Source organism: Protomyctophum parallelum, assembly GCF_964188405.1.
Source record: "Protomyctophum parallelum genome assembly, chromosome: 17".
Classification (NCBI taxonomy): Eukaryota; Metazoa; Chordata; class Actinopteri; order Myctophiformes; family Myctophidae; genus Protomyctophum; species Protomyctophum parallelum.
In genome coordinates, this window is record NC_139719.1 from 7,739,241 (window position 1) to 7,765,977 (window position 26,737).

Genomic DNA, 26,737 nt, shown 5'->3' on the forward strand with positions numbered 1-26,737 from the left:
GAGTAACCATGTTCCCAGCCGTGAAACAAATGTGTGTAGCAAGCTTCTTGGATCTGGCAGCGTCAGGTTAGGGGTGATAGCTTCTGTTCACAATATTGTCTGTCCAGTCCAGTGACCATACATGGCAAGTAAAGGCAAAGCCAGTGAGTTAAGACTGTTTTAGCGTACCTGCTGGTAGCTATAGCACTGGTCTCTCAAATAAGTTTCAGTGATGATACTTGAGAGATAGATAGCCTGGAGCAAAAAGATAAATGATTATACATACAGTACATTACATTTACTGTATACATGTACATACAGAACACAGTGGTGTGGGGGCAATTAAGCAACCCAATAGCAGTGATTGAACACACACACACATGCACGCACGTGCCCGCACACACACACACACACACACACACACACACACACACACACACACACACACACACACACACACACACACACACACACACACACACACACTTCAGATGTCTTTACTGTTCCTCTTTTAACCCATATAGCCATGACACACAAATGTATCAAATCAAATTAGCTACCAAACAAACATATTTTTTTCCTTTTTTTTGCTATACATACTGTACACTTACAATGTTTGTCTCACCAATAGAAGAAGGCAACATGTAACATCCCACAGTCCATGAAACATATAGCCTACAAATATTCACATGAAAAGGGTACAAAAGTTACATTTTCTTAAAATTTACATTACAGAAAAATGTCTAGATGCCTTCAGCATATCTAGGCTTTTCAGTTCTCATGTTTTCATGGATGAAAAATTACCATATGGAATCATGTTAAAGGTTAATCGACTATGCCCTGTGTGTGATTAATCACTTGCCAAAATCAGTCAAAAATCTAATATCTTTTGCAAGACAGTCATATAACAAATAATTATTTAAGCTTAGCTCTGAAATACTTCTGTAATTTTCCACCACTCCCTGAATCACATATACTGTACCTACATTGTTACATAAATATTTAAATGTTTTCAGGATCAAACCTGAGACTTCTGAATTAAGGGGTGGTCCTTTTAAGCACTACACCCACTTGTTGTGTATTAAGTAGAAGAGACCCAAAAGGTTCCATTTGTAAAATATCAAGGAATTAACATGGGGTAATTTACGGTATACCTTGTCTGACACATGCAGTATAAGTGTGGTATATAAATGATGTGGTATGCATCTCAATGGACCATCTACAATATCCAACTTAACGTTTGCATTTCTGAACATCAGTACATTGTCAATCATTCAAATCAAAGACAATATCACACCCTTGATAGTAAATTAATATATCTTTAACATGCATGTACTGTATGTAAGGTTTCATTACAGGATGCAATGTTACTACCAAAGTATGTTATTTAAAATCTGTCAACAGTTCATAAACAGAGATGGTGCCATCCTAAAAATCGCAGTATTTGGTAGGGGTCTTAGAATAGCTAATAACCTTCAATGTTTCTGCTGTTATGTCAGCATCAGCAATCCTTTTGCAACAGTAGGTGTCACTTTTGTTCAACTGTTGGGTAGGCTATATCATTTTAGAATGAAACTCTCCATATATGAAAACGGATAAAAATGCAGCATGCCACAGAGACTTCATAGAAAATGAGGGTTGCAGGGGTGGGGTGTGGGTGAGGGGTAACAGGATTGCACACATTTCAACAAATGTCTGAGCCCTCCCACCCGTATACAGGCACACTCAACTCATTGTTTAAAGAACTGCAGAGAAATCATCCATCTTCTTCAGGATGAGCTGGCAACATTCATGAACCCATAGAGCAAATGTCTTTCAGTGTTCAAACTCAGTAGTACCATAATTCTATATACTGTAGTGTACGCTGCAACTGACATTGTGAAGAATTGATTTGTAACCCACAGCACGGGTGGTTTGTATCCTGCAGTACAGGTCGGACTAACGGGAGGTCTGACTTAAGGGCAGTCCTCCGTTTGAAACTCTCTTCAGAGCCCCCACATTACTGCAGATAAATTGCATGTCTCCCTTTTTCAAAGCTGTGAAAATATCTAGCGTTGGGATGGTTAGTCAGTAGACTGCTGACCTTCCAACAAGTCCACAGGGGGTGGGACAAAGGCTCCATTGACTAGTATGGCACAACCCCCCTTTGCTGCTGCAAATACACAAGTTAACGTGGAAAAAACAGTATCTTCAAAAATGCAGTTAATCATTAACTAGGAGGCCAGTGGGTTCTCGCTAGGTGGAATTTGAACCATGCATTGATTATCGAAAACTGAGGAGAGCTGCACATCTCTCCTTAGAAATTACATTCATCTCCAGTGTTGTAGTGCATGGCTCAATTTGACTATAAAATCAATTCATCTCACATTAAATGAAAGTACTTTTTTTATCAACATAACAGGGTCAAAGATATCCCAGTTTACATCCTCCACTTCTATGGGGCATATTCACCAACAGCTTGCAGGACTGCCTGGCACATTAAAAGGCCCTAAACACAAGATGCATTGTAATGACACCAGCTTTGGGTCCATAGGCCTTAGGCTAGTGCATAATACTATATTGCACACAAATAAAATAAAAATGCAAATGACAATACCAGTTGTGTTGTCAATTCCAAACTAAATTATATATATATATTTTGTAAATTATTAAATTATTAGTCTTTGCAACATAATATGACTTTTTGCATCTTTAAAATATCACGCTTAAACCTGCTACTGTGGACCGTACCAGATGCTAGCTAGCTGCAGTTAAAACCATTAATGTCCACATATATCAGTGTGATACAATGACTCCGTTTTCCACATACAGGACGTCTTTCTTTCGGGATGTAGCCTATGTGTAATGGCCAGATGGGAAACAGGGTCTTTTCTAGCCACAACAAAATGGCTTTCACTGTACCAAAACTCAGGTCTGGGAGCAACTGACCCGAATACTAAATATCACCCTATCAATGCCTAGTATATAGCTCACATTTGTCCCCCAAAAAAGCACTAATTAGTCTAGATATTTTTCCTGTCCAAATCAGACAAGCCGGACCTTCTGTGTGTCAACACAAAGTGGGATTTAAAACAAAGTTTACAAAAAAGTGATTCACATATAGTAAAAACAACCATAAACATATAAGCATGTATAAAAGAAATTAAACATACAAAAATAAACTGAGTTCATAAACGCAGTCCAGTGTTGGATTCTCCCTGTTTGTCAAAATGACGAGAAAATAAAAGAAAAAGGTCGTTTTTCCTGCTTGTACCTTGAGTTGAGAGTATTTGAGAAAAGACTTCCATTGCATATTAAGTACAGAGTCATTGTAGAAGCTGTGTGCACTTTCTTTTTTGGCACTCAGGTCACATCATTTATATTGACACACAGCACATCTTCAAGAGAAGATAAGTAGGAAAACAAACGACCGCATGTAAATAACTTCCCAGCTGAATTAGTGCTACACTGTACTGGGTGGTGGCGTGTTTCAACTCTGTGAGTGGTGACACCCTCAGTTGTCCCTAAACAGGGTTTCTCTTGACAGTGGCCCTCAATTCAATTCAATTACACACACACACACACACACACACACACACACACACACACACACACACACACACACACACACACACACACACACACACACAAATAATCTGACACATTCTTTGGCACACATCACTGTCGCTCTTATCCACTCATCCAGTCATTCCCACGCCCACCTCCCCTCTGTTCGTTCTGACACACACGTGTTCATCTCCCTTTGTTTCTGGCTCATCCTTTCCCTGTGGTGGTGCCCAAATGATACGAATTCAGCTCCTCCGCAGGGCACCTCCAGTCCATCCCCTCATGTATGTCCGCTCCAGGTGTCCGCTAGTCCGAGGTACTCTGGATTCTCTGCAGTGGGGGTCACAAATCCATTCACCTGCCTGGGAGTAGCTCCGTCTCTCGCCATACCCGTAGCCCCGGACCCGGCCTGGGCCTTGGCCACTAGGTCCAGGTAGTATGGGTTGTCAAAGGCCGGAGACATAGGGGCACCGGAAGTCATGGGGACCAAGTACTGAGGGTTCTCCACACTGTGTCCAGAGCTCAGGCCATTAGGCAGGCGTCGCTCAGACTTAGCCACCTTGCGAGGCAGAGTGCTGGGCCGCTCCGGTATGCCCGGCCTGGGGTCCTGAATCTCCTGGTTAACGTATTCTGACCGGGAGGAAGAACGCAGAGTTAGAGGGAGTGAACCACACAATGTATACTATGGACGATATAAATGATATTGAATATTATTATTATCTAGCAATGTCCATGGTCTGCAGTTTAATCCACAGTTTGTGCTGTGAGCTTGTAGATCCCTATTCTTCGAAAAATAGTGAAAATGAGAATGGTTAAATCCGCTTGAGGACTTTCTAAATATTTAGCCAATGAAAAGGTTTTTTTCTTTTTTACTGTTACTGTTTTGGACACCCAACAGCAACGTGTTTTCATTCAAGATCCTAAATGACATGTTAGGAACTTCTGGCCAGAGTGAGGGGTAACCATGAGTACTCCACCAGCGGTGGAGTTCCTATGACCTCAATCCCCCCAAGTTTAAGACACTCAAGTGTAAGAATGAATTTAATTACGCTGCCACGCAGATCTGAAACCCCTGAGTTCACTAGCAAAGTTAAAGCCGGTCTTAAACCATGGCTTCAGTGAAATACCAGTTGAAACTGTTTTTAAACTGTTTATATTAGTATTCATTTGTGTGTTTGTCACACTGCAGCTGTGTTGGATGTTTAATGTTTTAAAATGGACCACAATGGAAACAACCTTCGGCTTTATTGTGATTTTACCCATTTTGGCGCTTTTAATTAACCCATTCTGACCGGGCACCCATTTTGGTCTTAGCATCATGTTATGCTTTAGCTATTTAAAAATAGCAGATCTACAAGCTCATATCGCGCCACCGAGTGGCGCGATACGAGCTTGTAGGTCTGCTATTTTTGAAAAATCGAAGAGCGACTGACATTTCTAGAATCTGATCTCAGGTCAGAATGGGTTAATCAGACCAGTGTGTGTCCAGTGGAAACCTCGTATGAATCTGATCTCAGGTCAGAATGGGTAAATTAATGTTGATATGGTTTTAACTGTTGCCAATATTCTATTCAGTCATTCTAGTCACTGTGGGAGACAAATCAAAACATGGCATGTTGCTGTCCACATATTGTGGGGCTCACTGTATCCCTGAGTGTAACATCACATTTCATAATCATCTCAAGTTGTATTACAGGAACCATGGTGACTGTATGTGTCAATAATGTGTACGTACAGTACGGCCGCGCAGTTTCGGGTCACGATCTCACCTGGCAAAGCGTGACTGTGATTATACCCATGACTACGTCTGGGTAACGAGTGATGAGGATAATGAGGATGAGGGTGATGATGGTGGTGATGGATGGGCGGGCCATCGGTTTCCAGATCCCCCTGGCTGTCGTAGCGTCCTGGGCTCCCACGGAGCATCGAAGGGTCATCTAGACCACCGTCCAGGAAGACAGAGTCAGACTGGCCCCCAGTGGAGGGGCTGCGCACCAGCGAGGGGTACTGAGGGCTCCAGGGGCCATTGGAGGGGTACTGGCTGCGCAGAGTGCTTAGGGAAGAGTACATGCTCCTTGGTCCGCCAACAAGGGATGTCTCAGCTTCCAGGCACTGATCCGTACTCTGTAGGGGAGAGGTGTTAGGAGAGATTAACCCATTCTGACCTGAGATCAGATTCATACGAGGTTTCCGGCGGACACACACACTGGTCTGATGAACCCATTCTGACCTGAGATCAGATTCTAAAAATGTCAGTCGCTCTTCGATTTTTCAAAAATTGCAGACCTACAAGCTCGTATCGCGCCACTCGGTGGCGCGATATGAGCTTGTAGATCTGCTATTTTTCAATAGCTAAAGCATAACATGATGCCGACACCAAAATGGGTGCCCGTTCAGAATGGGTTAAGGAAATGAAGCAGACAATGTGGCGGGTGAGGAGCTGAACACAGTTGGAGACGGAGAAGGCATATTTTAACGCAGGGCAAAGATGTCCCGTTACCGTGGATAGGAGGGGGTCGAATGAGGAGACTGAAGCCCTGATCGAAATGAGGACGGGTACATTAATCAAACACATACAAACACACTGCCGTGTATTATAGCCTACAGAATATTGTCTGTCTGTGCATGCCGTAAACATGGAGTGCTGTCACTGTGTGGGGACTGGGGAGTAGGGACTTTCATCTCGATGGAATTGGGGGGGGACGTTATAATTTTATCACCATAGATTTAACTGTGTAGGCTAGTTTATGAATGGAACACATTGATAAAGGTCCCCCCTGCTGCGTTTCTTATTCTTGCAAATTAAATATGCAAGAATCCCAACTAGGTGGGAATGTGACCTAAGACAGTGTAGGGGATAGGGGTTAGGAGAGATTAACCCATTCTGAACGGGCACCCATTTTGGTGTTAGCATCATGTTATGCTTTAGCTATTGAAAAATAGCAGATCTACAAGCTCATATCGCGCCACCGAGTGGCGCGATACGAGCTTGTAGGTCTGCTATTTTTTGAAAAATCGAAGAACGACTGACATTTTTAGAATCTGATCTCAGGTCAGAATGGGTTAATCAGACCAGTGTGTGTCCAGTGGAAACCTCGTATGAATCTGATCTCAGGTCAGAATGGATTAAGACAGTGTAGGGGAAAAAAGTTAGGAGAGATTAAGAGAGAGTAAGGCAAGTTTTAAGAAAGGCATTTTATCTTTTTTTACTTTTTACTGTATAGGGTATGCGCGTGACATCATCATCAAACCCGGAAGTTATGCAGGTATGCCTACTGAGTGGCTAAAAACTTCTTTCTGCCCTTGACAGTCCATGCATCCAAACAGAAAAGTCCTATCTATTTGCATTAAACAATGTTAAACTCACTTTGCCACTCGATTTGTTTTTTGTTTTGTTGTGGACCCCAGGAAGAGTAGCTGCTACTTTGACGCCAGCTAATAGGGATCCTATGCTGTATTGTCAGATTTAGGTGCATTATGTCATAAAATACTAATTATTCCGCTTCATGGAAACAAAAAATGTTTCAATTTACCATGGAGTGTTTAGTTACCGTACGTAAGGTGTAAGGGAGAGCGAGACATAGAGAGAGACCCCAAACCCCACTGACCCTGCATGAGTGGTGTCGAGAGGGTCCATTAACTGAGGCCCCGTCTCCCTGAGTCCTGGTAAACATGTTGGGCTGTGGTACCAGGTACTCCTCAGCATCCAGCAGATCCCTTATTTCGGCCCCTTCCTCCTCCAGAAGCATCCGGAAGAACTGACTGTCCACCGGGCTGGACAAGCCTAACTGCTCATCATTCTGATGGGAGAGAGGAAAAGGGTTTGGGGCAAAAAAAGAGGTTTCGGTGGGCAGTGGAGTAAGTGGAGTAAGAATGCAGGAACTGAAATATATCCAAGAGAAGAAAAAATATAAAAGATGGGTGGGGACACTTTTTTATTTTAATCATCAATCAATCAATTGTGTTCCAGCTCAATGTTTTAAAGAAAACAATTACATGCTGTATTTTAACCATATATGTAGGCCTACCGTACACAAACCCACCTGAATGACTACATAGCGGGGTGGATCTCTGGCCATGGAACCAAATTCATTCACCAGCTCTTTGAACTTTGGTCTGCTGTCAGGGTCAATCATCCAACCTGTACAATCAAATACCAACCAAGGAAGAAACTTCAAAACACGAAAGATAACCACTTAAACCTAAAGTCTATACTTAAACTGGACCTGAGTTGGCTTTATACTTTCTTCCCTCAAGACATACTGCCAAGTGAAAATGTGAATTGGACCAGAGTTGCATGTCTCTGGACTACTTTTTTCCCTGTACACAAAGGGCTCCAATTTCGTCTAATCTTTCTAAATACACTGTTTTTGGGATTTAGCAGTGGGGAAGGGGTGTTCCCCCACTAAAGTTGGTATTTTGGTTACCTGTCTAAATCCCTAAAACACATCTGTTACCCGTTATATTATGCATAGGTGTGGTTTGGGCGTTACAATAGTTAAACCAAATTTAACCAATCACCAGTCTTGGCTTTAAGAGATCCCTCTAAGAGATCCCTTATCCGTTGCCTTCTTTTTTTTTTCTCCACACGCACAGAGCCAAGAACACTCGTCTTTTCATTGAGTCACAACTCGCTCAAATCTTGCTCATTTTGAAAATGTCAGTTCTATGTAAACTACGATTTCTAGGGCTTTCATTTGGTATATAGATCGTGCCCTCTCTACGGAACGGTATGAAGTGGAAATTAAAGTTCAGTCAATAAACCCCATTTGCTGCTATGGGGTGATTATGAACTGAAAGAGCAAATGGAAATGGAATCACGCACAAATAACTTCTTTGACTATACAATTATATAAACACAATGGACACAAGGAAGTGGCAGGCACTCGACTTCTGCTGACCACACCTCTAGGCGCAAATACCGGTGTCTGCAAAAATATAGCGGGTGACGCGGGACGAAAATACCATTAAGGGACAGAGAAAGCTCCGATATTCGGAATTTTCGGGCAGCGGCTGAATTGCGGGCCGCGTTGCGGGTAAAGGCTGCGACGAAATTGGAGCCCAAAGTCTCTTTGACAAAGATAGCCGAATAGCAGCATGTTGTGAGCTTGTAGATCTGCTATTTTCGGGCTAATGTTCCCCCACAATATGGATGCTGGGTTTCAAGTGGTTAACGAGTACTTGATATAGTCTGTTCGTAAGAATAATTCAACTGACATTTGACCATGATCATGTAGACATCGATGGTACAGATGAGGGGCTGAGGCAACCTCTCTCCTCCCTCCAGCAGCTCAGGGATGTCCCTTGCAGGGATCAGGTCATAAGGCTTGGCCCCGAATGTCATTAGCTCCCACACGGTCACCCCTAGACAGAGAGATGGATGTATGGACAGTAGAGTTAGCACACGGTCACCCCTAGACAGAGTGATGGATGTTTGGACAGTAGAGTTAGCGCTCGAGTATTAGTTGTCATTAGCTCCCACACGGTCACCCCTAGACAGAGAGATGGATGTTTGGACAGCAGACGTACTGTAGCGCTCGAGTATTAGTAGTAAAACCGGTAGGTGAGTTCACAATGGGCTCCCTTCGCCAGATTTTACGTTTTACCATGTGAAGCTATAAATATTAAAGTTATTGAAGGTTAGTGTCTTGTGTAGACTTTGTAAAATAAAAAGGTGGTAGTCTTGACACGTGCAATAAACTGACCGTAGCTCCAAACGTCACTCTGATGGGTGAACTTCCTGTGGAGAATAGATTCCAGAGCCATCCACTTGATCGGCACCTGGAACATCACAAACAAAGTAATGTTTACCTAACCCTGATTAGACCGTGTTAACCGACTCCTAACTTATGGTGGCTTGTACTGCATTCCACCCCAAAAGTGATAATTTAATTTCAGAATACAGCGCACGCACGGCACACACGCGTCTCCTAATGTACCTTTCCACCATCAGCATGGTACTCTGTCTCATCTATGTCCAACAGGCGAGCCAGTCCAAAGTCTGTGATCTTCACGTGATTTGGATTCTTCACAAGAACATTCCGGGCAGCAAGATCTCTGTGTACCAGCCTCACCTCCTCCAAGTAGCTCATTCCCTACACGTCAACCCAGAGAAAGATACATTACACAAAACCTCATACATCCATGAGTACGCACAAATGCTAATAACATAAAACCCCAAAAGGCTAAACTAATACTTTATTGTATGATTATGATGCTTGTCACAGAAAGAAAAGCTGAAAAACCTGAATGTGTGATATCAGGAATCCCAACCTGCCTGCGTACCTTAGCTATCTGCACACACCAGTTGAGGAGGAATTGAGAGCCGATACGGTCCTTGTTCTCCCGGACGTAATCCAGCAGGCAGCCGTAGGGCATCAGCTGAGTCACCAGCTGCACCGTGGAGGTCAGACAAATCCCCAGCAGACGACACACGTACGGGCTGGCCACACCCGCCATCACATAAGCCTCCTAGGATGTCACGGAATTCAGAAGAATTTGGCTTTTAATTTAGTTTCATTGTGACATAATTGTTACAATTATTACATAATCGCCTGATCGCAATCATTTGGGATAATCGCAATTATTACGCAAATTGTCATACATTTTCAAACATTAAAAAAAACGTGTAGATCAGCTAGTCTTTGTACAACATTATTAAGTCAGTAAGTTCTTGTATATTTAAGTTAATTGTCATATCTATCATTGAAATTATATACATGTTGCCAAAAAACACAATTAAATCATTAATCACACTTATTTGTATGACACTCAATCATCGAGTGGAATTTCATTAATGTTGACAGCCCTAGCAATTACACACATGTATTTAAATTAACTTGTTTTACAAACTCACATCGAGGATCTCCTTATTGGCCTTGGGCGAGGTGTTCTCTCGTAATACCTTAATGGCCACTGGGATCTTCACATTTTCTCCGTCTGGAGCCCACACTCCCTAAAACAGTGACCAGAGAGCAGTCACTTCACACATTCAGGGTGACTCAAAAACATTTCCAGTTACTCGATCAGTTATATGGGAAGTGTCTTCTAAATAAGACATGGGTTACATGTACCTTGTAGACTGTACCAAAGGCCCCTGAGCCAAGCACCCTGAGTTTCTTCAGTTCCGTCTCCTTCAGGATTCGCATCTGAGCCTGATTAGGCAGCGCACCGCTGGGAGTTAGAGGCTCCACCAGCTGCAGCAAATGGATTATTGAATATTACAACTCATTTTAAACAAACAACATTTTAAAACAAACAATTTATCAGGCTGCTCATAGCAGCCTGATAAATTCCAATCGCTCCTGTCTGCATGTCCGCGTGGGAGCGATCAAAAGGCTTCCCGGAAGAAATAATTCACTTTTGGGTTAAAAAGGTCAAATGGCAAGGTCACAAACAGTGCAAGGGCAAGAGATGTCGGTGCGGCACGGTTTGCTCCAAGCCCCCAGAAAGGCTTGCCAATGTTGAAGCTGCGAAACGTAGTGGTGAAAGCTGGCACTGCAGGCGGACCCCTGAATTTAGCACGAGGAAACCCCACGCATTTGCCAACCAAAATTTGGTAGACCGGAAGTAGACCGTTCTTCCGGGTGCTTCAAAACGCCGGATGTAGACCGTTCTTCCGGGTGCTTCAAAACGCCACTGAGCAACTTCTATCGAAATGAATAGCAGGGGGCAGGGCTGTCCGCGGGGCTGTCCGCCCTCTATCCTTTCTATGGTTTGCTCCCCCATGGCCCTATTTTCGTCAATGCCTTTACTCCGTAAACCTAAACTTCTTTGCCTTTTTCACTATTTTTGAAAAACATGGTTTCCCAGCAAGCCAAATGACGTCATGATGACGTTATTACGACGTCCTCTGGTGACATTCAGGACGTTCAGGACTAGGCCAGATCACAGTAACCTCCCATCTGGTCTCTCTCGGGCAGAGACGATGTACTCCGAACAGAGCGACATGCGGCTTCTAGAGGCGGTATCAACGCGAGACTGGTGACATATTGTAGCTGTGCCACAGCGCAAGCTAACAAGACTACAACTCAAAATTATTATGGAGATATCAGATTTTTGTCCCGCTGCTTCCGGTTCATCGTTTCTGCTTGAGAGAGACCAGATCAAGGTAGGAGGTTAAGATCACAGCCCATATGGGGATGATCTTTACGTCATTTCCAGGACGTCTTCACCGGTTGAAATAATATAGCTTATTCTGCCCAGATCTGGCTAGTTATGATATGACTTGAGTTCATCTGGCCTCGATCGGACTTTCTCTGATTCATCCAGGGACGTCCATCTTAGTGGGCAGAATTTATGTTGGTTGAAATCAGGTGATATTCTGGACCAGATGTGACTAGTCTTGGTTTGACTTGATCTGGCCCCAATCGAGACGTCACTAATCCGTCCAGGTCCTGACCGTGCTTGCTGGGTTCAAATAGACGATCTACAATCTAACAACGTGTCGAGGTAGATCAGGCAAAAAGATAAGGCACTGACCAAAATAGGGCCCCATTGTTTCATTTTGATTGCATTGTTGTTGTTTTTAACAATGGCTGAATGAGTGACAAAGCTGGAATGCTACCTAAAGCGAGCTACTGTAATTTCAGAACACGGCAAAATGCCGATTCTGTGTTAAAATGACTAAACGTTCGTAGATGTCGCCACTACATTTCCGACCATGCCCAGTGCTGACCTCGTTCTCCTGCAGGATCCTCCTCATGGTCTCCTTCCTCTGCATCTTCTTCTGTCTCCTCAGGTAGAGGACCAGCAGAGCCAGCAGGATGAAGAACAGCACTACACCACCCACTGCTGCAGCAATGGATGTCCCCGGTCTACCAACACAAAAGCCTGGATTAGTTCTCAATGTCCAATTCAACCTGGGCTGTAGGATTTAGCTCGTCTTCCCAAGATTGATTGACAAAGAATGTAAACATCATGAGGTAGTCAACCGTTTAGGCTAAAAGGATAACACAAAATAATCCAGGGGACTTGTTTCCATTGTGGTCCTATGTATTCAGTCATTTGGTATGCAAGCTATGCAGTCAGATAATTAGGCCTGGCTCAGGGAAGAGATGGCCCTCCCGTGCATAGTGCACCATGGGAACCATGGAGATGCGACAGGCCCAAGGCCTAGCAGGAAGACTATCCCTCCGAATGACATAACAATTCATCAACATAGCATAATGTTGATGAACCCCTTTGACCATCTTAAAAACGAATCACATTTTGAATTGCTTAACCCTGTCTTCTACCCTGATCCATCCCGGACTAGCAAAATGTGTTGGAATTAGGTGGGTCATGGGCTTTAGGCCGAGAGGTCGCCGAATCAGTTTGTTTTGGTAGGTCTCTGAAACGTAGCTTCAAGTGACATTGGGATGTTGCAGAACCAAGAGGTGCAAGCATAGTCAAAGTGGCATTCGATGAGGGCTCTGGCTCTTTGTTGTCAAAAATACAGCCCAAATAGGTAACCTCTTCTTTGCCTGAGATTACTATATCGTCAACACTGACCTTGAAATCAATTGCATTTGTATTACTAACGGAATGTTTTTGGACCCAAAAAGAATGGATTCTGTTTTGTTCTACCAAGGTGCAAGGACAGTTTGTTATCGGAAAGCCAACTGATGGGAAAGTCAAGTAGCTCTAGCTTACCCTGTTTTGGAATGAATAGGGCAGCCTCTCTCATCCATTTGAGAGCAGCTGAAAGAAAGAAGAGCAGCATGTAAAATAATTATAATACTTGCATACTAAGCAGAAATATAATATAATAGTGTGTGTGCGCGTGTGTGTGTGTGTGTGTGTGTGTGTGTGTGTGTGTGTGTGTGTGTGTGTGTGTGTGTGTGTGTGTGTGTGTGTGTGACGTGTGTGTGTGTGTGTGTGTGTGTGTGTGTGTGTGTGTGTTTAGTTTTAGTCATAGTCTTTTAATTAAATTCCATTTAGTTTTAGCCATATTTTAGTAATCTGAAATGTTTTAGTCTAGTTTTAGTTGACTAAATAAGATTTGAATCGACTAAGTCTACAGTTGATTTAGTCGACAAAAATGTATTTTGGCCGGCCCTGATGGCTTTGAAATGCCCGATCTATACTTAGCTGTGCACCAAAAATAGCCGATCCACAAGCTGTGAGCTTGTAGATCGGCTATTTTCGGCGAGTGACAACTGCACACAACCAAGCATAAAATTACTTAGAACTTACTTCTCCCATGACATTTTAGTCTACCGGTAGTTGTTTGTCAGTTACAGTAAATGTACATTTGATTTATATTTATATTTAGTCATAGTTTTAGTCACCATAGCTTAGTTTTTATTTCATTTTCGTTAGTGAAAAAAGGTAGTCGGTGAACATTTTTTGTCATAGTTTTAGTTGACGAAATCAACACTGGTGTGTGTGTGTGCGCAATATGACTGAGTGAGTGTATTTTCACTCACGAAAGGGTACAGTTGGTGTTGCAGGACACACAGTGTCCTGTGGCGTTGCTGTATTTCCATATAGTGTGCTGATCTTCTTTCACACCACTGGGACAGCGTTCCACACACACATCTCCGTCCTGGAAGTTTAGGCACTCTGTGCACTGGTCTGCATTCTGCACGAGGAGCGTAGGCGAAATGGTTGACATTTAATATGCGTGCATTTGGGATTTTGGTTCACACAAGCATAAGGGCATAGTAGCTCGACTTATGTAACTTAGATAGCATTTTATGTAGACATTATATAGTACATATGCATAGTTCATTATATAGATATTCCACTGTTGGGTTCTTAGCATACGTACGATTCATGATGACCTTTTATGTATTTGATGTATTACCATGTCTTTTGTTCCTGCCTAATGTAAATCGCTCTGGATTAAGAGCGTCTGCTAAATGAAACAATTAAGCAGACTCGTCTTACCGGGCCATGACAGGAGACAGAGCCATTGATTGGCCGGCATTCTGAATGACAGGCACCACACAGAGATCCATCTGTATACTCACGCACAGACCTGCAACACAACCACAGTGGGGACATTAACCCATTCTGACCTGAGATCAGATTCATACGAGGTTTCCGCCGGACACACACTGGTCCTGATGAACCCATTCTGACCTGAGATCAGATTCTAAAAAAATCTTCGATCTTCGATTTTTCAAAAAATAGCAGACCTACAAGCTCGTATCGCGCCACTCGGTGGCGCGATATGAGCTTGTAGATCTGCTATTTTTAAATAGCTAAAGCACAACATGATGCTGACACCAAAATGGGTGCCCGGTCAGAATGGTCACTGTGTTACCCCCATCAATCTACACACACTATTCCACAATGACAAAGCAAACAACAGGGATTTGGGAATATTTTGAAATAGTACTTGGTTCACTAGGTAAAGGCTTCGCCAAATGTATTTCAAGTTGTTTATTTGAGAAGTGGAAGTGGTTAGTGGTGGTGTAGTGATGCTCAGTGTGACAGTGTGATTTTAGATGTGAAGCATGGGAGTCCAGGTCATGGGGGTTTGGGAAGACTGGGATGGAGGTTCTATACTAAGTGTGTCCAGTCGGTTCTTTCTTGGTTCGTCCGCGATTACTCAATTTGGCAAGGCAGAGAGATCAAAGAGGACTGTTGTTGGTTTCAAACTTCTTCGATTTGCGAATGATGGAGGCTACCGTGCTCCTGGGAATTTCAATGCTTGCCTTGCATCCTTCTCCAGACATGAGCCATGATACAATCCCGTCTCACACATTTGGTTTTTAGACAACTAGGATGTACCAGAGCTTAATTGTGAGTATCATAACATGTCATTTGAATACCTACTGTACATACATGGGATATAAGTCTTTTATCTTTAATACATTTACAAAACCGAAAACACCTTGTAATTGTGGAGTACTGTGTGTAGATTGAAACACATGAAATTAATACATTTTTAGATAAGTCTGAAACATAATCAAATCTTCCATATATTGTGCATACACATGGTATGTGGGAAACTAACTGCTAAAACAATTTGCTCACTCAACAAAAGTAATGTACTTTCTACTGAAAAAGATCATTGATGCCTTCCAATGTTTCAAACAACACTGATGCTTACTATTACCAGTCCACTCATAATGACTATAGTGTGCATTGACCCATAAATGTCCTTTTAAAAATAAATGACTGTCACTGTCACTTTGTCCACAAATCGATGGCTGCTTGGGAGCACACTTAACGCTAAAAGCATTCAGATTGATTTATTATGGCTCTATATTATTTAGAACCTCTGCTTGTATTTTTGTCACCACCCCCTCATAATGTCCATTTACCTAGTTTTTTTATATATTTATAAATAATGGTAAATCTTGCCTTTCTTGCAACAACTGCATACAAACACAAAACAGACAAGAACGCAGAGCTCTGCCAAGGCCTAACAATCCCTTCCATTTGCTCATTTATCCTGTTGGTGGTGCCACAGGAAAGGTCATGGGGTCAACAAAATGGTTAAAAAAAGAAAAGGGCAATTACTTTGCAAGATTATGGTCACAGACAGACCGACCAATCTGGAAAAAAGAGGGGGGGATCCTTTGAATGATTCAGATTCGGAGCTCTGAATCTGTCTTGAGAGAGAGACAGACAGACAGACAGACAGACAAGCAGACAGACAGACAGACGGACGGACGGACAGACAGGGCAAAAACATAACCTCCTTACCCCTGATAGATATCACACTCCTCCACGCACTCAATTCCACGCTGGAAGGCTTTGCAGGACACACACTGGCTGGGCCCTGGGCCCCAACACCCCCCTTCACACAGGGGGTGACACACACGGCCCTCCTCCTCTGCAGAGACACAAAGAGACACTGTCACACTCACACTGACACTCACACTTTGACCTTTTACCTAAAATACTACATGCTACTGTAAGTTACTGCAAGAGTCAAACAATACATTGTCTTATAATAGGGAGTGGGGGTTTGTCGGTTTAAAGCAAAATTACACAGGGATGTTAATAGTTAATTGATTAATCGCCGTTAAGAAATGAATCAATGAAACGTACAGTTAATAATTTATAGAAAATTCAGCAGTTTTCTGTGAATGTATTGGGGTCTGTGTGTGCGTGGCCGAGGAACGCACATGTGGGCCGGTAAAAAAAAGGTCCCCCCCCCCCACACCTCGGTAGTCACAGAAACGTGTCTGCATTTGCATGTGATGTGATCAAAAAGACAGTGAACTTTTCATTTCATTTCATTTCATTCCTCATACAAAGACGCAGGCGCGGAAAGTTCTCATAACGGCAGTGGGTAATCAATGTCACGATGTACAGGTGTCCGTGTCCCAAGAGTCCAACCTACCACAAAGCTGGGGGTCCTGGTTGTGGTTGACAATGCGGAAGGGTCCCTGGGTGGGGTGGACGAGGGTTCCCCAGGGTAAGGAGGTGGTGTAGCATAACTGGGGGTTGCTGTGCAACAGGACCAGACCTCCGCTGACACTTCGTAGTGAGCGCAGCCCCAGCGAGCGAATGTGGAGGTCTTGGACTGCCAGTGAAAACACCCCCCTAGACACAGCGAGAGGAGAGGTTAGGGCTTATGTCATCATTGTGTTCTAAAGATTTGTGAGCAAGAATTCAGAGCTGGCTCTGGTTTTTGGACATATTTTGTATGTTTGACATCATATAACATTGACATAAGGCTAGTGCTAGTTTGTCTCCAGGTTTGGAAGTTTTATAAGGGGGGTGCAGTGAATTAACACCTTGTATGCAGATTAACTTCATATAGGAATGCACATTTGTTGACAGCCGTTCTCTGCGCTGTTTTAGCTCCTACATTTCAATTTAGAGTGCCCCAGACATATCATTGGTAAAGATCTCTGGTCATCTGGCTATGTGAGACTATATTATAGGGCCTTTCCACTGCGGTTTTGAGCGTGGTACAGTTTGGTGCGTCGCAGTGGAGAACTGGTTCTGTTGGTGTTTCTACCGGAGTCAGGTTTGGTTGTGAACCAAACTTATTAACCACACAGAATAGTGCTGATCAGCCTGGAATTTGCTTAGGCCCTACTATTAGAGAGGCTGGAGAGATTGAGCCTGGCATACAGAGAGAATCAAGTGTTAGGAAAAAACTTTGTTCTCCCCCTCAACTTTTTGAGGGGGAGAACATTACACTGAATATATGTAAAATACTAGAATCGTTTGATCAAGTTGACATGAATTGTTACCGTATCTAGACACCTATATAAACACCTCAAGGAAGTAAACAATTGAAACAGCATTGTAGATATGGATGAAAACAAAACCATCTGATTGCTCCAATTACCGAAACAACAGCCCATAAAATCTGAGTCTGTTGTATATTGCTAGAAAAGTCTCAGACAAACATACCCAGCATGCCCCAGTAGTCTAGTCACGCTGACCTGGTTTTAGCATACTGCGCTGGCTAGCTTCCCATAGATTCCCATTGTTATTCTGGACAAAGTTAGCAAGGCTACACTGCAGCTTTAGGCAACGGTGCTGCCTAACGATTAGCCTAGAGTGAGTCAACTCAACAACCTAACATGAACCTGAGAGAACAATGTCTAATCCATGAGGCAGATTATTGTGTAATAAGACAGACAGGCTGCATGATTATGGCCAAAAACATTATTATGGTTGTTTGTAATCAAAATATTACTATTTAGTAATGATGATTTGTGGTGGAAATATATGTTTTTTTGTTCATTGGAACCATATGTTTGGTCAAATGGTACTGTATGTAATGACGGCATGAGGGCAAAGAGCACAGCTCTTTTCCATTAATTGTGCATCCCTGGATGGGAGTGACTCATGGTCATGGATACGGTTTGTAGAAAACAGAGATCTAAGGGACGGGTAGACTGAGATGCAGACACACATGATGGCAAACATATTGTATCCAAAGGATAGAAATGTAGATCTTTGAATAGATTAAAAAGAAAATATTTTGCTACATCAGACTCCTAGCACATTTCAGCCAAAAGCCTTCGTCAGAGCTTAAGAGTCAAGGCCAAAACACGATAGCAGCATGATGTAGCAAAATGTAACAAATGAAAGAAATGTTAATCTGCGCTAAAGTGTTGGCATTTTCATCTTTTAGTGCGCCACTATGTCCATTCATTTGATGTTTTTTTTAATACTAACTATTGACCGTAGCTGCGCACCCACAGCCAAGGATGCACCGAGGACACACACCTGCTCCACATTTCAACATGATGGCCTTGGCCTTGTGTCAGGAATGTGACGCAAGCTTGACTCAGAGACACATATTCAGGCATGAACAGATTGTTGAGAAAAGATATTATTGCATTATACTTTATTTTCATTGTACTGATGTGTCATGCATGTGTCATGCATCATCATCATCCACACAAGGCAAATACTACAAATGTAGATGATTATATTAGACATTAGACAGTTAAGTGATATAGCATGTCTCGTTAAATAAATGATAAGGTTGGTAAGTTGACAGGCAGATGGACAAAAGCAAAGACCTGGTTAGAAGGGTGAGCAGGACAAGACAAAAAGGAAAAGGAAGACAGACAGACAGACAGACGGGTATGAGGAGAGACAGACAGCTAAACAGCCTTACTTGTATAGCATTCTGCCTCGGATCACCTTTAGGTTCTCAAAAACATTCAGATCAGTCCAGTTGGCAGGCCAGGCATCAATGTACAGGTAACCTGCAATAGTTTACACCTAGTAAATCAGCCTGAACTACTATAAGGACAGCAATAATATCACAGGCATGAAGGTTTGTAGTGTGTGCATATGTGATTGTGATCGTGTGAATGAATGCAGTCAGGCTGGATGATGTTTGATGTTTTACACAATGTGGCCCATATCTGGTATTTATGTACAGTTTGGGAAGACGCTGGGTTTTCTTAAATCAAAGTAAAACCAATGACACATTTACAAGTTGCCAGGTACACGGTAACAATGTTGCTCAATGTTATATCCATCAAGAAAAACTAGAAATCCTTTCACAACGCAGTGGAGCAGGCATACAGGCTTGAGTGTTTTCTCTGTGTAGATTCAGCCTATAATTATTGACTACCTGTAATCTCCTCCAGGTTCTTGAACGCATTCAGTTGACTGGGACTCAGGCCCGATGTGTTGGTCGCTGGGTCACTGCACAAAGGAGCATATACAATATCCATAAATAACACTTTAATCAGTGATGAAGATCAACGCGCCACCCCCATATAAATCTACCTACAATATTTGAGGTTATAGTCATCAGCTGGAGCTGTGCAAGTCTGGTAGTCTAGTGAAAAATCTAATTCCCACCATGTCTTGCTGTTTGCAATCTATCAGATTGTTTCTCAAAATGTGATGTTTCCAAGGCCTAATGAAATTAAATGAAATGCTGATCCTCAACAGTGATGAAGTGTCATGGTTGATACGAACAGGAGATAAGCTCCAGTGGACCTGATGGTGTTATACAAGCTGAGGGAGCAGCAGAGAACAGAATAGAACACCTGATAAGTCTAAAGACTAAGACTAACGCCTAAAGACTTATGTGCTGCACACAAGAAAAAAAGAGTCAAACATACATTATACTGTGTGTGCATATTAGACAAATGTAGAAAGAATATTCTATATATATTTCGCTGTCACTTTGCACTTGGGGATGCCATTATTGTTATTTACTCCTCGGAATGCATTAAGAAACAGGTTGGTGTCTTTCTTGTGTCGGCCAGTGCCATTTTTAAAAACTCTGGGGACTGCGCATTAGTCCGACATCCCGTAATTCCGACATGTGTGGCCAGTTAAGACTCACCGTGGATTCCGCGTGCGGTTTATGGTTAGGGTTAGAGATACAGTTAGTAATGTTGGAATATAGAGCCGTTGGACTAATGACGCGAACCCAAAAACTCCATCTTCTAACTAATTACTTTAGAATGATTTCATTAGAATTGACTTAGCTCTCCTCTCACCCAGTGAAACTCTGTGGCAGAAAGGCCAGGCTGCCAAAGATCTTCTTACAGCTGTTGAACTGCTCCACGTTAGCAGTCGTCACCATGGTAACTCCCTGGAGATTGCCCATGCCCAGACCATAGCACACTGCAACGGAACAGTGATCACAATGAGAACGGACCATCTCAGGACCGTGACGTGAGATTATGTGATTACCAGATACAACAACAACAGCAGCAGCATGGCATTGTTGTCTAGAACAAGTTTGTTCAGTTTTGCACACATTTGGACCAGTGATCATTCATAATCACCCAATTAAGCATCACACCATGCACATGTAATATAAAACAATATATAAGATTCAAACAGCTGTGATGTTTCCTATTGTAGTACTCAGTGCTGACCAGGCGCCTTTGTATAAATAAAGAACTAAATCTGAATGAGCATGCGGGTGCGCACACACACACCTTTGGGACAGTCCCCCTCACACTTCTCGCATTTCTGCGTCTCATTTCCGTCAGGCTGGGTGATGATGACTTCCTGGTTAGCTTTGGGGCACGCCATGGTACAGGCCATTTCCATGGCCAGGTAGTTGTCTGTGGACACAGAGACAAGCCTTTTACACTTACGGTATATTAGATGTTTGCATATGCTGTAGTATGTAAACAGGGGAGAGTAATTTCCCCATATGAAAGCATGTGTGCAAAGGGTGGCAGCGGTAGCCTAAACATAAAAAGCTATAGTTCACACCTTTACTGAATGAGAACACCTGAGAGGAGACGGTAAACCGCGTAACCACTTAAGGCCTATTCATACTCCAGTTTTAGGTGATAAGGTGACCACCGAAACGGTGGTTAGTAAAAGCAGAGAGATGTGTTTGGGTGAGCGGGGAAGCGCACACCACCGCGCCGTGACGTCATGTTGTAGTTTGTCACTTTGATCACCTAAAACTGGAGTATGAATAGGCCTTTAAACACTACAGTATATATACTATATATTATATGTTGAGTGGAGTCCATCATGGCTCTATCATTTGGCCCATTCTTTTTTTCCCTCTCTACCAAATCTGTTTGCCTTAAAACGGCTACCGGTAATCTTGTGACGCATTGTGAGCCTGTAGGTCAGCTATTTCCAAGCTCTTTTTGGGAGCTTGTAGTAGGTTATTAGGTTATTTTCACCAGATATGTAGCTTTCACCTGATGCGTTGCGTACAGTGTGTCGCAAGCTCGATCCTGACCCACAGAAATTAATTTAACGAAATCTTCTCTAGCACACATTTATCCAATGCTCGTAAAATGATTGTGAAAGAAATAGAGTCGCAGCTCCACTGGTTTATTAATTAATAACTCTATTTCTTTCTCCTGTACTGCCATTTGTCCAGCACCTGGGCTAGAGTGGATGTGCATGCTCTATTACCTTTTTAAAGGGATTGTGACATAAAGAAAAAGTTTTTGTAATTTTTCTTATTTTAGGTTTTCTGAGCTCAATTGCACCCTAAAAGCCTGAACTTTTAACATTCAGTAACTATCTGTGGTCTGGGGTTTTCTGGCACAAACAAGTGCTCTGATTTCCCTGTGTTGTGTGATGTAAGAGCCAGCAAATCCCATTATGACAATGGGATTTGCCAGCAGATGTCACTGTTTTGCCTGTTTTCATTGCAGCTCAAAAGGCTTCACAAACACAGAGAAAATCCCAGACCACAGAAAATCCACTGAATGTTCATTGTTCATAGTTCAGGTTGTTTGGTTGTAATTGAGGTCATAACACCTAAAAGAAAAACGAAAAATAAATGAAAATGAATGTCATGAAACCTTTTAGAGCAAGCACAAATATATGGAGCACATTGGGGAGGCCCCCCGGCCTGCTCGCCTGTCGCCATACCCGGAAGTTATGCGAGAAGCCAGGAATGCTTACTGATTGGCAAAAAACGACTTTCTGGCCTTGACAGCCCATACATGCAAACAGAAAAGTCCTATCTGATTGCATTAAACAACGTTAAACTCACTTTGCCACTTGATTTGCCACTCACTTTATGCGCATAGCATACCCTCTATACCGACTGTGAATATGTATGACTGCATAAATGTGATTGCTGATAAGAGAGAACGGCCCTCCCCGGTCAACTCAAACACGCAACAAGTTGTAAAACAATAAGAGAGCACTGCCCTCCTTCCTAGCCAACTCAAACACTCAACAAGTTATAAAACAATAATAAAGTTAGTCTTACGGGGACACGTTTTGACACAGGTGGCTCCAAAATTGAACTTCCTGTTTGGGTTGGGTATGGACACGAAGGTGACCGGGTCATAGATGGTGGGCAGGGGACAGTTGTATTTGCACACGGCGCTGTCGTAGAAGTGCCGGCACGCCTGGAGAAGGAGGAAGGAGGAAGGATTAAAGGAAGGGTTTATTTCTCCAGAAATGGCTATCACATCAATGGAGCTTGTATAGGAGATAAGCTTCTACGTTAGAACGCGTGTGTGTGTGTGTGCGTGTGTGTGTGTGTGTGTGTGTGTGTGTGTGTGTGTGTGTGTGTGTGTGTGTGTCTCACCAGACAGTCAGAGTCTTTGGGCCCTGTGCATCCAGCAGCACACTGCATATGACAGCAGTCGTTGGAATGAGGGCCCTTGCATCGCCGACAGCCAGACGAACAGTTCATGTGAGTCACTGTGGAGAGGACAGAGAGAATGGATGAGAGAATTTGAGATAAAACAGGACATACATAATATGATGTAATAATCGATTATAAAAACATATATACATTTTAATTAAATAGTCTTTACTTATTTTCAATTACCCAATATAGCAGATCTACTGATCTTCAAGCTTGTACGCTTGCAAGCTTGTAGATCTGCTATTTTGGGTATTTTTGAAAATGTTTGGAAAACGCAATATTACACCAATTAATCAATATTGCTTAATTATCTTGGCGGTCACATGGAAAACAAGTGTTGTCTGTGCAGGTTTGTGTGTGTGTGTGCCGTTAACGCACAGGTTTGGCAGTCCTCCACAGCTTCTCCCCAGCAGCCATTCCGGCAGACAGAGGAACACTTTGGACCTGCACGAAAGGAGACCACACACATTTTAAACACAAACACACAGATAACACAGTCAAGACACTGCTGATGAGACTGCACATGGGAGTTCAAGAAACAAGCAAATACCAGACAGACATTACAATGTACCTCCCGTTTTTGTTTTTTCTGTTTCATTTGCATTGGGCTGTATTTACCATTCCATTGAGTCGCTCAATCAAGCACTTACAATTGGGGGCCTGTGTTTGCAATCGAAGTTCACTCGCATATTTGTTCATTTTGTCCAAAGTGTCGTCCCAGATGATGTTCTTGGGGTTTGGGAAGCACAGCTGAGGGTTCCCCCAAATGTACACGCCACCTTCCAGGATTTCTGCGGGATAGAGATGAAGAACTTCAGTGATAAGTAAAAAAAATATATATATTGTACTTTTTCAACCACTGCTTAAGTAAAAGTATCAATACTGCTATCAAGTCCATAAAGCCAGAACAGGGTCTATGCAGCACACAGTACTGTATAGAGCCATGGCTGAGTGGAACAAACTGCCATCTATGATTACAAAAGAAAAAACTAAATCAAGTTTCAAGAGACAATTGAAGACGCATCTTGAAACCCAAAAACTGTAGGGCGCTCGAACGCGCACGGACACGCATACACGCACGCACACACACACACACACACACACACACACACACACACACACACACACACACACACACACACACACACACACACACACACACAGCAGTCAAGATCATATGATATATAATATTTTCAATTTTATTTTATTTTATTTATATATCATTGTCCTTGACATGTCGAATGTCATGTTTTTATGTTCTGTGTGGACCCCAGGAAGATTAGCTGCTGCTATGCACCAGCTAATGGGGATCCAAATAAAACTCTAAAACTCTAAAACTGCAATGTAGAAATACTCTGTCCCAAGTAAAAGTCTGCAGTCCGTAAAAGTATAAAAGTACTAGAGGCAGGACCGATGCCTCCCAATAATGACCACCTCACTGCACATAACCCTGCATATTACAGGGTTATTTACAATAATGACCACCTCACTGCACATAACCCTGCATATTACAGGGTTATTTACAATAATGACCACCTCACTGCACATAACCCTGCATATTACAGGGTTATTTACAATAATGACCACCTCACTGCACATAACCCTGCATATTACAGGGTTATTTACAATAATGACCACCTCACTGCACATAACCCTGCATATTACAGGGTTATTTACAATAATGACCACCTCACTGCACATAACCCTGCATATTACAGGGTTATTTACAATAATGACCACCTCACTGCACATAACCCTGCATATTACAGGGTTATTTACAATAATGACCACCTCACTGCACATAACCCTGCATATTACAGGGTTATTTACAATAATGACCACCTCACTGCACATAACCCTGCATATTATACAGGGTTATTCACGAGCAAAATAATTTGACATACAATATTATTGATTCAAAAGTTATGAGCTCACGGTTTTGAACGCTATAGGTTTTGTGTTTGTCTGTTTGGCAGCTCAAAGAGGGTGACCGAAGCTGTCATGTTTACACTATGAATAAAAATAATATAAAAGTTATGAGCTGCCGCTTCCACAGCAACATGAACAGAGGAAGAACACTAATCTATTATTGAGGAACTACTAGGAAATTACATATTGTACAGTGTACATCTTTATCGACCAATCACAATCACATACTCAACAAATATGTGTAATAATACATAGGCATGTAACGATTCACTCAACTCACCATACGATTCAAATCACGATTGTATAAAAATATATGTATTTTTCTTTTCTTTTTTTACGCGCCCTCTGCTGCTTGCATCACGATTTTAATCGATTTACAATATATTGTTACATGCCTATACAGGATAACCACTTCCTGAAATGGTTTAATCACAAACACAGCAGATACAACAGATACAATAAAACCATGTATATTTCCTATACTTTCTATTCCTATTGAGAGGATATCATATATAACAATAATACAAAACGGTCACACCTGACCTAAAACCCAAACAATGAACAGAGGGATCAGGCCACAGTTAATCGGGTCCTGCTGGGTAACAGTCTTAAAAAACACAACAACCAGAAAAGCTCTCCTATTGTGTGACCTGTAAGGCTGCGGAGTCGGAGTGTCCGGAGTCCTTGTTCCGCTCCGTCTGTGTTGTTCAGCACAGCCAGGGAGTAGCTGTTGTACAGTTGGCTGCCGCGGATAATTCGCAGGTTATCCAAAGGCAGCAGACTCACAGCCACATGAGCTATCAGCACGTAACCCTGCACCTCCACGATGCCCTGGAGAGGAAGTGTTGTGGGATAAAACAAATGTGACGAGAAGACACCAGACGACCTGACGTGTATCTGTATATAAATTACACCCTGCACATAATTCTACATTCACTTAAATTCTGGGCTCTGAGTCTGTGTGAAAGAAAATATGCCACATGCAAAGGTTATGTACACAGCCTATGGACAATCAAAATCAGATGGAAATATTACATTTGTTATGTGGTGACATAATTAAACTTTATGTTGATACGGCACACTGATTATCAAGAAAATGAAAACATGGCACTTCATGACAAAAAGGTTGCCGACCCCTGATATAGAGGATACACCACCAAGACAAATTATGATGATGGGTGACTTTCAACCAGGCATCCCTATTTTTGGAATGTCATTGTAATTTGACCAAAATTCACTAACATTGTCAAACATTTTCGGAAACTGTGAAAATAGCCGATCGACAAGGTCACAATTAATCGTGATGTGATGTGATGCATTGTGAGATTGGCTATTTTCACCGCAGAAATTCCCTCACATCAGCTAATGCGTTGATAAAACACGGTAATATGACAACTGTTAAAAATAAAATGAAATACCTGTAGGAAAGAGAGATCGGGCTGTCCGTAAAGGTGTGTTATCTCCAAGTTACCATGGACGACCTGGCAGCCTGTATAGAGCAGCTTCAGGGTGTCATAATGGTTCTCCAGGCTGGACGGCAGAGCCAGCTTCATGTCCGTACCCAGACACACTAGAAAATAAAAGGAAAGGCATGTTTCTGGTCAGGAACTGTATCTTTGGCTCAATTTGTTTAATACCCAACAAAACTCCCCTACAATTAAAGGGAACAAGAGCGGTGCCCGTTGAGCAGAGGCTTTTGTGTCAGTGTGACGTCAGAACAGCTCCATATGGAGATATGGGGGTGATCTAGGGGGGGATACATTGGCTCATTTGGGCCCTGTCCGGCCAGGAGTCCGGGCAGATGCTTTT

General features: G+C 42.6%; 1 protein-coding gene across 1 annotated transcript in view; it reads right to left on the minus strand.

Moving 5' to 3' along the window:
* Positions 1-12: 12 nt before the first annotated feature.
* erbb2 (erb-b2 receptor tyrosine kinase 2) overlaps positions 13-26,737 on the minus strand; it is a 37,475-nt gene continuing 10,750 nt past the window's right edge. The window contains exons 2-27 of the mRNA XM_083787772.1: positions 26,347-26,498; positions 25,579-25,759; positions 23,650-23,790; positions 23,378-23,443; positions 22,937-23,052; positions 22,613-22,754; positions 20,853-20,981; positions 20,406-20,532; positions 19,523-19,596; positions 19,058-19,148; positions 16,811-17,013; positions 16,168-16,297; positions 14,398-14,488; positions 13,935-14,089; positions 13,159-13,206; positions 12,203-12,341; positions 10,599-10,721; positions 10,382-10,480; positions 9,811-9,996; positions 9,465-9,620; positions 9,231-9,306; positions 8,743-8,889; positions 7,569-7,666; positions 7,134-7,325; positions 5,295-5,649; positions 13-4,155 (exon numbers count right to left, since the gene is read on the minus strand). Of these exons, the coding sequence (XP_083643898.1) occupies positions 3,806-4,155; positions 5,295-5,649; positions 7,134-7,325; positions 7,569-7,666; positions 8,743-8,889; positions 9,231-9,306; positions 9,465-9,620; positions 9,811-9,996; positions 10,382-10,480; positions 10,599-10,721; positions 12,203-12,341; positions 13,159-13,206; positions 13,935-14,089; positions 14,398-14,488; positions 16,168-16,297; positions 16,811-17,013; positions 19,058-19,148; positions 19,523-19,596; positions 20,406-20,532; positions 20,853-20,981; positions 22,613-22,754; positions 22,937-23,052; positions 23,378-23,443; positions 23,650-23,790; positions 25,579-25,759; positions 26,347-26,498 (3,767 nt within the window). The 3' untranslated portion in view covers positions 13-3,805. The remainder of the gene's footprint in view (positions 4,156-5,294; positions 5,650-7,133; positions 7,326-7,568; positions 7,667-8,742; positions 8,890-9,230; positions 9,307-9,464; positions 9,621-9,810; positions 9,997-10,381; positions 10,481-10,598; positions 10,722-12,202; positions 12,342-13,158; positions 13,207-13,934; positions 14,090-14,397; positions 14,489-16,167; positions 16,298-16,810; positions 17,014-19,057; positions 19,149-19,522; positions 19,597-20,405; positions 20,533-20,852; positions 20,982-22,612; positions 22,755-22,936; positions 23,053-23,377; positions 23,444-23,649; positions 23,791-25,578; positions 25,760-26,346; positions 26,499-26,737) is intronic.